General features: G+C 25.9%; 1 protein-coding gene across 1 annotated transcript in view; it reads left to right on the forward strand.

Annotated features, from left to right (window-relative positions):
* Positions 1 to 15,431, forward strand: part of LOC136979249 (basigin-like) — a 30,656-nt gene extending 15,225 nt beyond the window's left edge. The window contains exons 2-7 of the mRNA XM_067275194.1: positions 5,894 to 6,002; positions 7,848 to 7,990; positions 9,839 to 9,952; positions 10,096 to 10,275; positions 10,337 to 10,472; positions 13,488 to 15,431. Coding sequence (XP_067131295.1) covers positions 5,894 to 6,002; positions 7,848 to 7,990; positions 9,839 to 9,952; positions 10,096 to 10,275; positions 10,337 to 10,472; positions 13,488 to 13,539 — 734 coding nt within the window. The 3' untranslated portion in view covers positions 13,540 to 15,431. The remainder of the gene's footprint in view (positions 1 to 5,893; positions 6,003 to 7,847; positions 7,991 to 9,838; positions 9,953 to 10,095; positions 10,276 to 10,336; positions 10,473 to 13,487) is intronic.
* Positions 15,432 to 16,115: the final 684 nt, after the last annotated feature.

The raw sequence follows: 16,115 nt of genomic DNA on the forward strand, positions 1-16,115 counted from the left end.
TTTAAACAAAACTGAATTTAAAATAGAAGGAAAATATCAAAAGATAGCCAAGAGATATACTAAAGAAATTGAAAGGAACTAGAAACAGGATTAGTGTGGAATGGAGGAGGATATATACAGTTGACACACAGTTAATCATCCATTTAATATTTCTCATCTTATTTGTTGAGGATTGGAACTTCAAGAATAATATTTTTTATAAACTTTAAAAAAAAATGAATTAAGAATTGTAGAAGTTAAGAAATATTGATATTTTAAAAACAACTCTGGTTTTAATCATTCATAAAGTAGTAAATTACTTTTGTTTATCCGAGACAAAATATTTTTCCTCCGACTGGATCGGTTTTTATTTTGAGTGTTATCTGTTTCAGTAGTCATGCTGCCGAGATTGAACAATTTGCAGTTTAAAAAAATTTTATTCATCATGCAAGTACGTTTTTAATCTGATGATTGCAGTGGTGAATTACCACAGAGCAGTCACTCAATAAAAGTGTGTCACAGAACATGAATCTGTTTTGTCTGATAAGATTTTACTATTAATAAACAAAGTTGATTGAGAAACTGTCAATAATTAATATTAATTATTTTATATTTTTATTTATGATATAAACTGATTAGATAATAAATTTAAACGTTAATTCATATTTTGTGTTCTGTTTATTAATAGTAGCAATTTAGTATATGCTAATTGAGAAATTACAGAGTAATTTGCATGTGTTAAAATTAAATACTTAAAATTTAAAATTTCTTAAGTTTTAATTAACAAAATGCATAATTTGCTTATATTAAAATGAACTTGTTGTTTATTACATTTTTTGTAAATCAAGGACAAAATTAAATCAATAATCAGTTTTTTTTACAATTACTATAGAACAAATTAATTATTTATATTATTTAAATACTGAGACAATTGTATTTATAAACATTAAAGTTAATGATTCAAAAACATTATAAACCATAATCCATCTTCATGTACTCTTGACTTATAAATTAGCAGAGAATAAGACATGGTAAGATATGTTAGTTTTTCAGTTTTGCATAACTGTTTATTCTCAATATAAATGTTGTTGTCATAATGAAAAATCTCTGAAATTTAATGCTTAAATGATTACATATGACAAAAATAGCATCTTTCTTTGTAAATGTCATTGACTGAATTGATAACCTCTGATTCTAACTGAAGAAACTGTTGACAACATATACTGTTAGTAGTAATGGCAAAGTTATAGTTTGACCTAATTTCTGTTGCATAGAATGTTAGTGCAATTCTAAATTAAGCAAAAGACAACTTTTTAATGTTTTTAAATTTATTATAAATATTTATGGATTATTTCCATAGAAATAATTGAATTATAGTAATAAGAGTTATTTTTAGATTGTAATAAATATACAAAGCATTTTTAAAATAACTTGAGTTTGATAAAATTAATCATAAAGATATATTACTAAAAGTATATTTTCCAAATTAATTTGTAATTTGTAATTATTAATTAGTTGCACAATGAAATTAAATCTTTTTTTAAAGATACAAATTAATTAATTCATATGCCTCTGTCCTTTCTTTTACAATTCGTTAAATGTTTGTCTACGAGGACTAAGCTTATTAATAGGACGTATTGCACTTGTGTTTTGGTAGTTGCAAATCGAAGAAATAACTTATTCAAAGAAACAAACAATCTTTATTTTCGCCCTGTATTATGCCTGTACACACATTCTTAGTGTTTTGGACCTTCAGGTCCCTCTTCAGCAGGTTTACAAGAGCATGGCAAATTTCCTTATTGTTAATTATCTCGATATGAAAATAAATACACCGAAGAATTCCTATTACAATATTATAATACAATTTCTCCATTGTTAATTACTTTTATATGTACAAAAAATACACCAAAACACCTTAGCACGATACTACAATACAGAACTATGCTTGCAGCCGCAGATGATTTATATTGAAGTAATTAACGATAAGGAAATCTGCCATGCTCTTGTAAACCTGCTGAGGAGGGACCTGAAGGTTCGAAACACAAATAATGTGTACAGGCATAATACAAGGTGAAAATAAAGATTGTTTGTTTCTTTGAATAAGTTTTTTCTTTGGTTTGCAACAATCAAAACACTAGTGCAATATGTCTTATTAATGAGTTTAGTCCTTGTAGACAAACATTTAACAAATACAAAATAATTTTTTGAAACCTAATGATTGGCAAGCGCCAAATCCGACAGAAGGCACTCAAAATGGCTGCCGAAACAGGTAAGAAGCTGACAGGAAACATTGTCTTGTAGAAGGTAAAACCGTTTTGGATGCTGGACACATCGTATTTTGTGGATTAAACTCTAACAACAACACTGAACATAGTTTTATTTATCAAAATAGTTATGTTTTTATATTAGAACATGGTGTATACTGCTTAAAATATTTAAACACTTCTCACCTGTTACACGTTAACAGGTGAGAAGTGTTTTAATTCTACACACGATAGTCTTTTATTTTATTTTTAAATAATAATTCTTATGTAGTCATGACGTAGCAGTAATATTCCTATTTAAGTTTGAAAATTATTCTCTTGAAAATCTGAAGCCGTCCACATAAAAAGAAAAAAATGTCTAATTTTTTTTTTTTTGTAAATGGACATACCTGTCGAAAAATTGTTTTTGTACGCAGATCGGAAAGAAAATAGGTAAATTTTCTATCTTCATATACGTATGTAGAGATAACTTTTCAGTCAAATTTTAAAAAAATATTCTTAATTGAAAATATAAGTTAATTTACGTTTTTTGTTTTCATTTTAATATTATGTTCGGCTATCACATGTTTACGAAAAACCAGACAGCCCTGCTTTGCACGTGCATTCTCCCCGTAATTGAGATGTATTAAAACGATAATATCTGAGATTGCAACACTAAAGACAAACAACATGAACTTTCAGTGTTGTTGTTACAGGTTAATCCACAAAATACGATGTGTCCAGCATCCAAAACGGCTTCACCTTCTACAAGACAACGTTTCCTGTCGCCGATACAGTCTAGAATTTGACATAAATTCAATGTATTTAATAAATATATAAAAATATAAATACGACTATACAAAGATAAAACTTGCTTCTGAAAGACAGAAGCAAAGTTTTATCTTTGTATAGTCGTATTTATATTTTTATATATTTATTAAATGTAAATAACGCCGGCTATGTACTTTTTATTAATTATTTACTTTATAAATTCAATGATTTGTTCTCCATTTGATCATCGCGGTAGTCGTCACCGATGGAAACTGAATCGGCTCAGGCATTGAGCAAACACATGGTCGGTTCCTTACCTGTTTCATGTATTTTTGTTTTAATTTTATTAATATGAATGCTTCATCTATATTTTAATGTATGGTATTAGTAGTACAATTGGGATCTAATGTCCATTACGATTGAACTTATTTTTTGGTTGCACTTCTATGTGTACATTTAGATTAACATTTTGTTTGAAATAAGAGTTTGTTGAAATCTTTAAATATCTGTTAATATATCATTATATACCATAAATAGTAAAATTAAGGATAAATTACATTAAATAAATTCTTGAAATTTATCTTTGTTTTTATTTCTTAAATTAATACTTTCATTTATTGTCATGTTATAAAATAAAAGGAAATTGAATAACATGAAATCATTTTATATTTTAATTAAATATTTAAATATATAAGTTTTAAATACTTAATGAAATATATAACCTTTAGTGATTTATTTCATTCTTTTGTAAGTTTTATCTACATCTTTTGACAGTTCAGTAGTGTGGTATATTAAAATGACAAGAATTGTTCTTTTATCATGTTTCACAATTTGCATTTATTTTTTACAAATAGCTGTTTAACATTTTGAAGACAGATTTCGTTTGTTAATTATAAAAATTTACACCCAAACTTATACTTTTCTAAAGATTACACACACAAATATTTCCAAAATTAGTTTATACATTTCATAATTCCAAATATTTTTTACTTTTAGTGAATTGATGTACGTGAAATAAATTAAGAAATTTCACATGGCAATCATATAATAGCAATTGATATTCAATAAATAACATCTGTAATTTTTAAAAATTTTTAATGAATCTTGATTGTGAACGAATTTAGACTATTATTAAAATAACCATAATTTAAGTATTGTGATAAATGTGATTCTTACACTTGCACGTGTGTGTGTGTGTAAGTATAAGAAATTTTTTATTTATTCAATAATATAGTTGAAATAATTCTTAATTTCAACATAACAAAAGCGATCAGATAAAGGAGAGGGGATAAATGAAGATAAGTTTTAGTTTGTAGGTTATATTGTAAATAGTTTATTAGATATCCACTTATCAATTAGGTTCTTTTAATTTGTTTATATAATAATAATTCACTAATGTGTAACTAGTATTTCATGCATCTGCTTTTTTTAATTTAAAAATTAATTTTTAATTTTTCAGAAGTTCTTGAAAATGAATTAAGGCTTTGCTTTTAAAAAACTTTTCATTTTTATTAATTACTTTATTTTTGCAATGCGAAAATATTGTCATTTACATGAACTAGGTCATTTTATCTTAATCTTTACTTAATAATAAATAAATCTTCAATTCATAAGAACATTTTTGCAGTATGTATTTGTAAATGTCTTTAATTTTCGATTACATTTTACGTATGATTTATATAGGTTTAATTAATTATAACGATAAATTTCTATGTTACTGTGTTAAACGTTTTTTAGAAATTTAGAACAAAGAATATAAATGTTAAGAGAACAAAATAAGTTATTTTAGTGTTTTGATGCAGTCACTTGGTAAATGACACTGTAATCCTTTTTTTTTTTTTTGTTTTTTTTTATATTTCTAGGCAAATTTATTAGTTTTAAGTGACTTGCCAAAAATAATTGTTTTTAGAACATTCAAATTTATTTGCTTAATTTTTATTACAATTATTTTGCTCGATTTTTTTCATAAAAAGTGACCAAAGTGATCCAAAAACAGCATTTTATATTAAATTGTTTAAAAATTCGCACTTCAAAAAATTTCGTTATTAGTGAAGCAAAATTGGATTCCAAATAAGAAAGCTATAACTATTATTTGATGATTAATTAATTAGCTGAGCACTATAAATAGCTCTTTTTAGGACACTGTCGAGAACTAGTTAGTAATAGGACAAAAAGCATATTTGATTATTACTGTGAAAACCACTTATTAAATCTATGTTTTTTTTAAATACATTTTATTATTCAAAATAACTGGACAATCATTTTTCAATTGATAAGATCATCAAAACTATAGACTAGTGACCAATTCTTAGTCTACTACTGTTAATGTAATAAAACTTTCAATTTGCATTCATCTTAAAAAGTATGTCACAAAATAGCTAAGCTGAGGCTAGACCAATTGAAGCATCTCTTAAACTGAATTCAAGTATTCAAAAAGATTTATTTGTATGAATATCAGATTTTGTATAGTTCATAAATATTTAGGTATGGCTTTTTATAAAAATATTATCTTTAGAAAAGATAATTTTTATCTTTAAACATTTTTATCCTTTAAATATAGTGCTTATAAATATGTAATTTATTTTTAAATTTGTATAACTTGATACTTTACCTGGAAAGATTAGTCAGACAATGTAATACTAAGTAACAGTATAATTTTTAACTAAGAGGAAAATGACCTGGAAAAAATGAATAAATTTTTATTATACATTATCATAAATTATAAATCGTAACTATAAATCATAACCATATTTCAAACCATTGAATTTGTCGTATACTAAGAAAGATCGAGTTTGACTAATCTTTATAATATTGATTTAATAACTAGAAATTTTTTGTAAGACAAATTCCTTAATTTATGCAAACCATTATTATTAATCTTTTTTAAAAATTTCTTTCAGCAACTTTACTTTCTACTGAAGAACAAGGTAAAAGTACCCTATTAGAAATTGGGAAAAAATTTGTTCTAAACTGCAACATTACAAATCCAGCATCAACAGATATTACCTGGTATGAAAAATTTACATCTAAATCATCTAAATATTATAAATTATAATTAAAACATTGTTTTAAGTAATAAAATAATCTGAATTTATCTTTATATATAAAGAATGGTGCAATAAATATTTGGAATTAAATGAGAATTGTATAGGAGTTTGAATAGTTATCTACTTACCATATAAATCCGTCATGATTACTTGTTGTCTTTATAATCTGTTTAATCTCACTTAATGTAGGATCAAATATATGGGAAGTTAAAATAAATATGAATTAATTTTAATATAATTTTCTAAAAACAGTTTTTAAATATTTTTGAAATTAAGTTACAGTAAGTCCTTGACTTAACACACTACAGTAGAGCATTGATTATCCGAAACAATTCGAGACTCGGGTTGTTCGGATAACTGATCATGCACGAAAAAATATATTAACCTATCCCATGTTGAAATTTTTCTCCGTTGTGCGTCACTTTGCGTTGAATTTTTGTCGATGTTAAGCCTAATGAAAATTTTTTAAAATAATAATTGTGGCTATTGTATCATTAAAAATTATGGTCATATTTTTTTATTTTGCACAAACAAAATAAACGTATTGAAAAATGTAAAAAATTATATTTTGGAAGTCAATCTAGTATCAAAAATTCTCCGATTCAGCAGGATACATGTCCTGACACACAGTTCTTAGAAAATCACCACATAAAACAAGCAAAACTCATCACTCACGATGGGGGAAAAAAGCCCCATTCAAATACTGGTGCGTCCTTAAGTACCCTTTCATGGTTGTGCCAGTGCTGCCAGCTAAAACACGCACATCAACAAAAATAATATTGGTGTAGCCCAAGACATAGCCAAATATTGCTTTGGATTTGCCTACTGGAACACTTTTGGTTAACTGGTGTTTTGGTTGATCTGTATTTGGATAATCGATGCTCTACTGTAATTGGGTGTGAACCTCTCTATAAGTCGAACTCCATGTGCCTGCGAGGCTATAATAAGTTTTCAAAGTATTATCTTGGTAATTTTTAAATTGTTGTGGCCACTCTGACCTACTTTAACATGTGCAGAGAAAGAGGCTTAACTGGTCAACACGTGTCTAGCCACTTCCGATTATGATTTGACCAATGAAAATCTCCGGCGGAATAATACGACAAAATCTTTGTTTACGGTAGGTGCCAAGATATGATAAATAGACTATAGTCTGTATTACTGCTGCAGGCCATGGGGCCTACTGGCAGGACCTTTGTTCATTCAAATTATCATTTGCTGAGCTGTATTAATCTGGCAGATCATTTCTCTATTCATTGATAACTATTTGGAAATAGTTATCAATGTTCTTAATTCCTTTTTACTCTTAAATATTTTGTAGATCCATAATGATTCTAAAAGTACTTAACCAAAGCATTTTGATTTTCACCTGGAATACAACTGTGTATAAAAATATAACTGATATAACAATTATAATAAATATAATTTTAAAGAATTTTTATTTTGTTGCAAATGAAATGATTATGAAATAGTTGTTTTCAACTACTACATATTTGAGATATATAATATTTTAAAATTAAATATATTTACCACTAATTTAATATTAAACATTTTGAAATTATTGAAGTTAAATTTCAAAAAGTTTTATATTAAATGTACTTTAAAAGATGGTATTACAGTAATAATGGAATAAACCTGGTTCTATTTATCGGTAAGAATTTTTAAAGTTAGGAATTGCATATTTCTAAAGTATGACTGTTGTAAATAATAAATTTTAATTTTGATTGGTTGGTAAAAATTTGTTTAAAGTTGTTAAAAATATTCTCAAACTTTATTTTGTTTTAAAAATTAAAACAATTTATATTTTTAGGTACAAAGATGGAATATTACTAAATGCTACTGTACATATAAGTATGGAAAATAATTCATTAATAATTAAGGGTGCAAGTCTTAAAGACACTGGAACTTATATGTGTACTGATCAAGTCAACAATCTAACATTTGAAGTAAATTGTATGTGTCATATATTTCTTCTAATGACATGTCTAAGAAATAAGAATTTTATTTTAAAATTTCAGTTTAGTGAATTGTAATGGTATAATTCTTAGGCTATTTTATAGTGTATGTTTATATTTGGTCATGTATCATCATAATTTTTATTTTCCTACTCACTTCCTTTTACTTGTATTCAGTGAAACTTGGGTAGCTTTTCTTAGAAGTCACACTGAACTACTACATAAGTTTCATTTGAATATCTAATTTATTTCATGTGGACCTTATTAAGAAAAATCACTATACACATTAACCTGTTTGTCAATACACATTACGGTTAAGGTAGGGCTACATTAGATGCTTTCTGAACAGAAAAATAACTAACAGAACAGCAAATTATTTATAACCAAGAGAGCTGAAAATAGAATTCAATACTGTTCAATTTCTCAGTTACATGTGACACAAGTCAAAGTGATAATTTTTAAACATTATTGCAATATTACCGAAAACATTGTATTATTCAAACAATATGATAGAAAAGTGGATATAATCTAACACATGCAAGTTATGAAAAGGAAACAGAAAAGTGACAAATGTGTTTTCCTCTTCTGTAAACGTTTCTTACTAGAAATTTTCTGCTCTAATGATTGTCATATTGAATTGGGCTATTTTACCACTACTATTAATAATTATTCTAGATTATTTAAATAATAATCGGGAAGAAAAGAATCTGCACAGAATATGACTCAAATCCACAACTCCAGCTTACCGTGTGGATGTGTTGCCAATTATGATAACCAGACCTTCATTTGATCCTCTCCTTCCAGACATATTTAATTTTGTATATAACCATCCAAGGTTACTTATGATACAAACTGGGATGATTCATCCTCTGCCTATAATCATCCACTATGGCACTCAGCCAATTATTGCTTTACTCTGGCATGGTATACAAATACATATACAAGCTTGATGTTTAATCATAATCATAGCTTGATTCATTATGGCAGTTGTATATGAAAATTTCCAGTGTTCTTGCCTACAGCATACATAATTGAAGACTAGTTATATAATTTCAGGCTTAAAATATTTTGGTACAATTATAAGATACTTTCTATATAATTGTTTGATTTTAATGTAATTGATTTCAATCATAAAATTAAAATGATGATTGTTAATATCTTACCATTTACTTAATGTTTTGTGGGCTATTCAATGATATTTGTGTTCATGTGCTTAGCAAGAATTCATTAAAGAGACAGTTTAATATTATGCTTGGAAGTTCATTCAGAGTATTCATTGATGTTAAATGAGCAAACATTTCACAAGAAGGGTTAAGTTCAGTATTATATATCATCTCTTCTCATTGTTTTCATATTCTGTATCTTCTATACATGAATTAAATGAAAAAAGTTATCAAAAAATTATATTTTCTTTTTCTACCTTCTGTCAGATTTTTTTCCCTTTATTTTTAATATAAATGTTGGAAGTTGCAAACAGAATAAGATTAATGATTTCATTAAACTATTTAGCATCTCTTTGCACATCTTTGTCTTTCTAGAGTTATTCTTATCACTCTCCAATTTGATTTCTCTCAATATAGTAAATACTGTAGATTTTTCTGATTATTACTTATATTTTCTTACTTTTGGCTATCCTTTTTTTCTTCTTTGAATGAATTACAATGTCTGTTAGAATTAGAAATTGCTATTTTTCTGAAGTAACTTGAATTAGGATTAAAAATTATTCAAGTACTGAAATTTATGAAAAACAAATTTGTTTAGTATTAGAGTAATAATGCTGTAAAAATTAATTTTCTAATTAATTCATTACTCAAGTTATAAAGAATATATTTAATTTATTTTTTAGCAAAAATTCATATAACACCATTTGCAAAATCTCTGAATCTTGTACAAGGAGATACTTTAACTCTCCATTGTGAAGCAGTTGCAGCACCTATGCCTAAACTAACATGGTACAAAGGTAAACTTTTTCATTACTATCGAAATAATAATAATTAGAAAATATAATCTTTCAGCAATAATTATAAATTTTATGAAACTTAAAGTAGCAATAAAATTTTTATAACGTTAATCTTTTAAATACTTATGCCAAACTGTTAACAGATGATGAACTTATCAATGGAACTGAAGACAGAGTTGAATTTAGAACTGATGATGCAAATGTGTCTCATGCTAAACTGATTATAAAAGATCTTGATTATGAAGATAGGGCTACCTATATGTGTCTTGCAGAAAATGGAATTGCTGAAGCTGTCAATGCAACTATTTTAGTGAGAGTAAAAGGTAAATCACACTTGTTAGGATAAAATAAACTCTCTTTACTTATCTTTTATTGTATTTTTAGACAAATTAGCTGCTCTCTGGCCCTTCCTTGGAATTTGTGCAGAAGTTGCTATTCTTTGTGCAATTATTTTTATCTATGAAAAGAAGAGAGTCAAGCCAGATTTTGATGAATCCGACACAGATCAAATTCCTGAAAGGTATTTAATGTAAATTAATGACCAATTAGGCATATTTTTTTAATATCAGCGAATTGTTTCAGAAACACTATAATTAAAATCATATTAAATAGTTGATAAAGTTTGTAAATTTGATAATCTTTGAACTGATTATTTTTGTCATTTATTAACCAATTTCTATGTTTATATATTATGTTTTGTTCAATTTGTCAGAAATTAAGAGTTAATTTTTATCATCTGCTAATCACTAGTGACATTAAGCATTATTTTTTGTTAGTAAATCTTGCAGTCAATAAAGCAATAATAGCTCTAATTTTTATTTATTTTGCTTGCAATATCTTTTACTGTGATTTAATTTGAAAAGCCCATTTGAGTATCTTTTTTTTCATTCACTTCTAATATACTATTTTCTCAATGTTTAAATTAGTTTTTTTATGTAATGTTACTTGACAGAAATGAATTTATTGAAATAGAACATGTATACACATACAGTAAGAAAATAAAATCATTTTTCATTGTTGTTTAAATCATTTTTTGATGAATGAAATTGAAGATATGTAATAGGATCAAGTTGAAAATTTGTAAAATACTATATCAGTTTGTTTTTCACAAAAAGCAAGAGCTTGTAAATATCAGATTTTAAAAATATTTTTCAAAAGTAGAAACTAAATTTTTATAAGAATTAAATGGTAAATTAAAAGTATTTTCTTATGCTTAAAGTGAAACTTAAAACTTTAAATACAGAATCTATTTAACAGCATGATATAGTAAAAGAGTGACTATTGAGATCAGCATAAGACTCTAGTTCCCTCCAACCTTTTTCATGTATTGACCCCTTTTAAGGATTTTTTCATTGATCATCTTATGCATAAAAAATGATAGTGAAAATGCCTTAAAGAATATTAAAATACCTGTTGTACATGCTTATATAAAATGTAATCAGCTTTTACTCCTTTTCAAACTTTCATTGATCTGTAAGGTATCAATACTGACTTGTTGGGAAGCTTAAGAGATAATGAAAGATAAAAATTAGGAAATGGAATTAGAGAATTAGCTGATCAAAAATAAAGCATACAAAGAATTTTTGGAATCCACATTTGTGCCATCTCACTTGAGTCCTTATAAGATAGATCTAGCTTATTAAGCCAAAGATACTCTAAAAAAGTGTAGTTGAAATCTTAAGCAAGGGAGCTTCTGCTGACCATACAGATAAACAATAGTTAACCAGGGATTGAAAATTAGAGATCACAAAACTGAATGTGACAAAACTAAGTTAGTGATGCCGCAAGATTCCCTTTCTGATAGCTAATTTTTTTTACTAGTTTATCAATATGGTATGTAAATTTTCATTTTTTATTGAAAAATCACTCTATAAGAATGAACATAATTTGCCGTCCACTATTATAAAAATCATAAATTAATTTGGACTAATATTTAGTAGTGAATAACACACGCATACTTTTTTGGATAGATTAATTTTGAGATTGAGACATGAGGGAGGTGACAAATATTAAACTGCTTGTAAAATTTCTGGATTGAAGTTGATTTTTGATTAACATAACAAGGAATAGAAAGCTCCAGATAAGCAATGAAAACATTACTTAAAAGGGATCACTGAGGAACTCCACTTACAGGCAAAAAATTACAAATTGCAGGAATGTGGTAAAAAACATTATCACACTTTGAAAATTAACTAGTTTTCTTCAAGTTACTGATGTCCATGAATATTTCATATTCTTAGAAAATAGAGAAAATGACAATTTTTTTTTTAATCACTTCAATTTTTAAGTTAAATAGCTAAATGTGAAATAAGTTAGACATTTTAAAAACAACTAGATGGCAGTCTAGATTAAAATCTCACTGAATCTTGAAACATGACACTTTTGCCTCTATCTCAAGGTTTACAAAACTTCTGCCAAGAGTGAAATTATAGAAAAAAAGTAGTCCAAGATTTAGGGTTGAAATAGATGTCTTGTTTTAACCCTAAATCTTGGATTTCATCAAATTGACAATTAACTGTCTCAACATATGTTCCTCTGTAACCTAATGGAACAAAATATACCTGCAGCACAGCATAGTGATTAATTCCAATATATGGTTTTTTCACAATAAGCAGGTGGCTGTTGTCAAGTTTACACTTTGTTCCATATTGGCAAATATGAGTATTCAGATGTGAAATCATCATTGTTTGAAATATTAGTTTTCTGACTATCACACACACTGCTAGGTGTGAAGTTTTTTCCAGCTTGACAATCAACATGTATAATTACTATGCATCATGTCTGTTATGTATTATGAACTGTTAGTATCTTCAAATTTTTGTGTTTAAATTAACTTACATTGCCTAATGAAATAATGTTAATGTCCAAAGAATATGAAACTATTATTGCAAGTAATCATTTTTCTGAATAGCTATTTATTTTATAAGTTCATACTTGTCTCGTGAAGCAGAATATAGTACACAAAAATTCCTCTGTTTCCACTTTTTAGACATTATTACATACTGAAATGTATCAATTAACTCTGCCATCTTCTAGAATATTAAAATTCAATTTTTTTATATTTCTAATACAGTTCAAATATAAATGTTTCTAATACGAAATTTTTTGCTTTTTATTTAATATATAGTGAGAATAAATTTAACTTTGAGGAAACACAAATTGTATTTAATTTTAATCTTTACATTTAAAGATTAAATATTCAAGTGATGTTATGATAAAGAATAATTTAATGATATTTTATTTTCTTAACTTGTAAAATAATAATATACAAAATTTAAATGATTAAATATTTGTGAATGTTATTAGTGATAACAAGATAAGTTATTAATTATAAATATTATTATTAACTAAAAATTTTAAATGATTTATTAATGATACCACTGAACTTTGGACTTAGATACTGATTTGTGTTTATAAAATAGTTTATTCTCAGTGTTAATGACTATTTTATATATATATATACACACATATTTTTAAAATATTAATTTCATTTTATTATCTAATATTGAAAATTTCCTTTTTTTTCTATTTTTAGCAAAGGTGTTGCTGATAAAGATAAAGTGACAGATGTAAGACAACGGAAATAATGCAAAAATTTTTCATTAAAAGTTTCACAAAATTATTAACAAATTTGACCAAAGTTAGAAAATTTTTAGAATTAAAAATATACATATACACACAAAAACCAGCTGGAGTACAAAACCAGTTTTCATGCTAAGTTTGGGCATCAGCAAAAGTTCTTAAAACTAAACAAAAATTACAAGATATATAACAGTATATACACTGAGCATATGATGATCCACACTTGTGCCAAGCAGCTTATGATTCAAAAAAGTATAATCTCCAATATTTAAAGTTTACAAGGGACTGATGCTTTTTGAAAATATTGATACAGTATATATAAGGAGATATATAATTGTTTAATATCGAGAGACCAGAATTCTTTTTTTCTTGTATTTTAGTCTGTTTATTACATTACATTTTTAATACAAACTATTCAAACAAAAATCAAATTAGAATATATCATAACATAGATCTAATATATAAAACATTTTTTAGCGATAAAAATTCACAAAACACTTACGGTTGTTTACTGTTCGACAAATTTAATCACTTTTCTACTCTATCAAATAGAATCTTCGAATTCAATTTTAACGGTCTTAAAGTAATATCTTTCACTTGATTATATAAAAAAAATATATATATATATATATATATTTCAATAGTTTTCCACCACATATTTAAACTGATAAAGTTATAGTTAATGCACTCTTCTTGTCTCCAAAATGAAAAATAGGAGAGTAAAATGATTTAAAAATTTATATATATGTATATTTGCTTAAATTTCAATACATCATATCACATATACATATATATATATATATATGTCAGATTATATACTTAGATGTATTTTTAATATTGGGAAGGATTTGAATCTTTATTTTTTCCTTGTTCTTTTTTAAGTATTTATATGTATGTATATCAGATTTAGATTAATTTTCATATCTTCATGGTTGCTATTCCAACTTTCCAATCTCAATTATAAAACTTGTATATCTAATATTACATGTTATATGTATTTACCCATTCCATATTGTAAACATGATCTCCATTCCTCTATACAGCCACTATTCTTTGATTTGTCTTTCTCTGCAAAAGATTTTTAAAGGAAAAATTAACTTCAGTTATTCTTCTTTAATATTTTCAAAAAGTTGCTATATAGTGCCTAACTTTAAATAAATTGTATTCAAATTTGTATATAAATGTAATTATAAATGTATAAAAATTGCAAAATTTTTTACCATTCTATATTCGTTTTTTGATAAAGAAAATTTTAGTTAAATATTATTTATAAAAGATTAAAATTTATACATATATTTATATAAAAATATATATAATATATATAAATTATATAGAAGTCTCATTTATTAAAATTGTGTGTGCATGAGTGTGTGGGAAAATCTTCTGCTTTGAAAGATTTCATCAAATAATCTGTGGCACAAATAAAGAGGTTAATATATATATATTTTCCTTGTTCAGAACATTGCCAATATCCTTTTGTTTTTTTTTAACTTTATTTAACCCTGTAAAACATTTTGATTGTAATGAATTGGATTAATTATTGTGAGAGGAAAGAATATCATATAACAAATGCCATTTGAACAATAATTTTATATCTTTCTTCAAAGAAAGGCTTTGTAATATTCCATAGTTATCTGATAGTTCTGTTTTAATAGTTTAGAATTTAATAAAATAAAAAAAAATGACTAAAATAGATTTCTTTTAAGATCTTATTATTAATCCAGATCAGGACAAAGGTCATGTCCAAACTGTGAATTTGTGAAGATGTAATTTGTAAACAAAACTTTGAGATATATAATATATCTATATATATACACGCAGTATATTTGTTCTGATATAATTTGTGTAGAAAATTTGATCAATAAAGTTTGGAAGTCATCTGTTTTGCATTTAATAATGTGTATATATTAGTTTTTTTTAAATAAAAAAAGTGGTTGCTATGGTAATAACTATATAGGGGTGAAAAATCGTTACCTTGGTAATTTCGATTTCCGGTGTGACAGATAGTGCTTCGGAATAATTTTTTTTTACTTCTAATCTAATGCTACTAATTCGATTTAGTTTTATACAGGTGGATACGTAAGAGGATTACAAAAATTTATTGATTCTTCAATGTGTAATACAACAAAGGTAAGAGCTATAATTATACTTTGCGAAATATTCTTTGTTTTAAGATTAAGCAGTTTTTTAAAACATGAATCAGCATGTTACTAATTTAAAAAACACGCTCTTAAAAATTCTTTAAGCATTTAAAACTTCAGAAAGTTTCTCTCTCCATATTGCAGTGAAGCAGACAGCTTTTCTGCAATGTAATTAACATCCAGGATCGAATTTAGTCCAGACGCATTGATTATTGGTTGGGATTAGTACAGTGTGCCCCACTTAGAATCGGCTCGACCGAGATGATGAAACATTAATAATATAAATTTTACAGGAAATTTTTATGAAACATTAATGAAGTAAGCTTTATTAGGGTTATTTGAAAGTTAAATTTACAAAACCAATCCTAGAATTATATGAAAACTGAAGGAAAACATTCTCGGAAGCATAGAAGCTATCGACATTAATATTTTATGCGAAT

The sequence above is a fragment of the Centruroides vittatus genome, unplaced genomic scaffold (assembly GCF_030686945.1).
Source record: "Centruroides vittatus isolate TY-2023 unplaced genomic scaffold, ASM3068694v2 contig_6, whole genome shotgun sequence".
In the NCBI taxonomy this organism is placed as follows: domain Eukaryota; kingdom Metazoa; phylum Arthropoda; class Arachnida; order Scorpiones; family Buthidae; genus Centruroides; species Centruroides vittatus.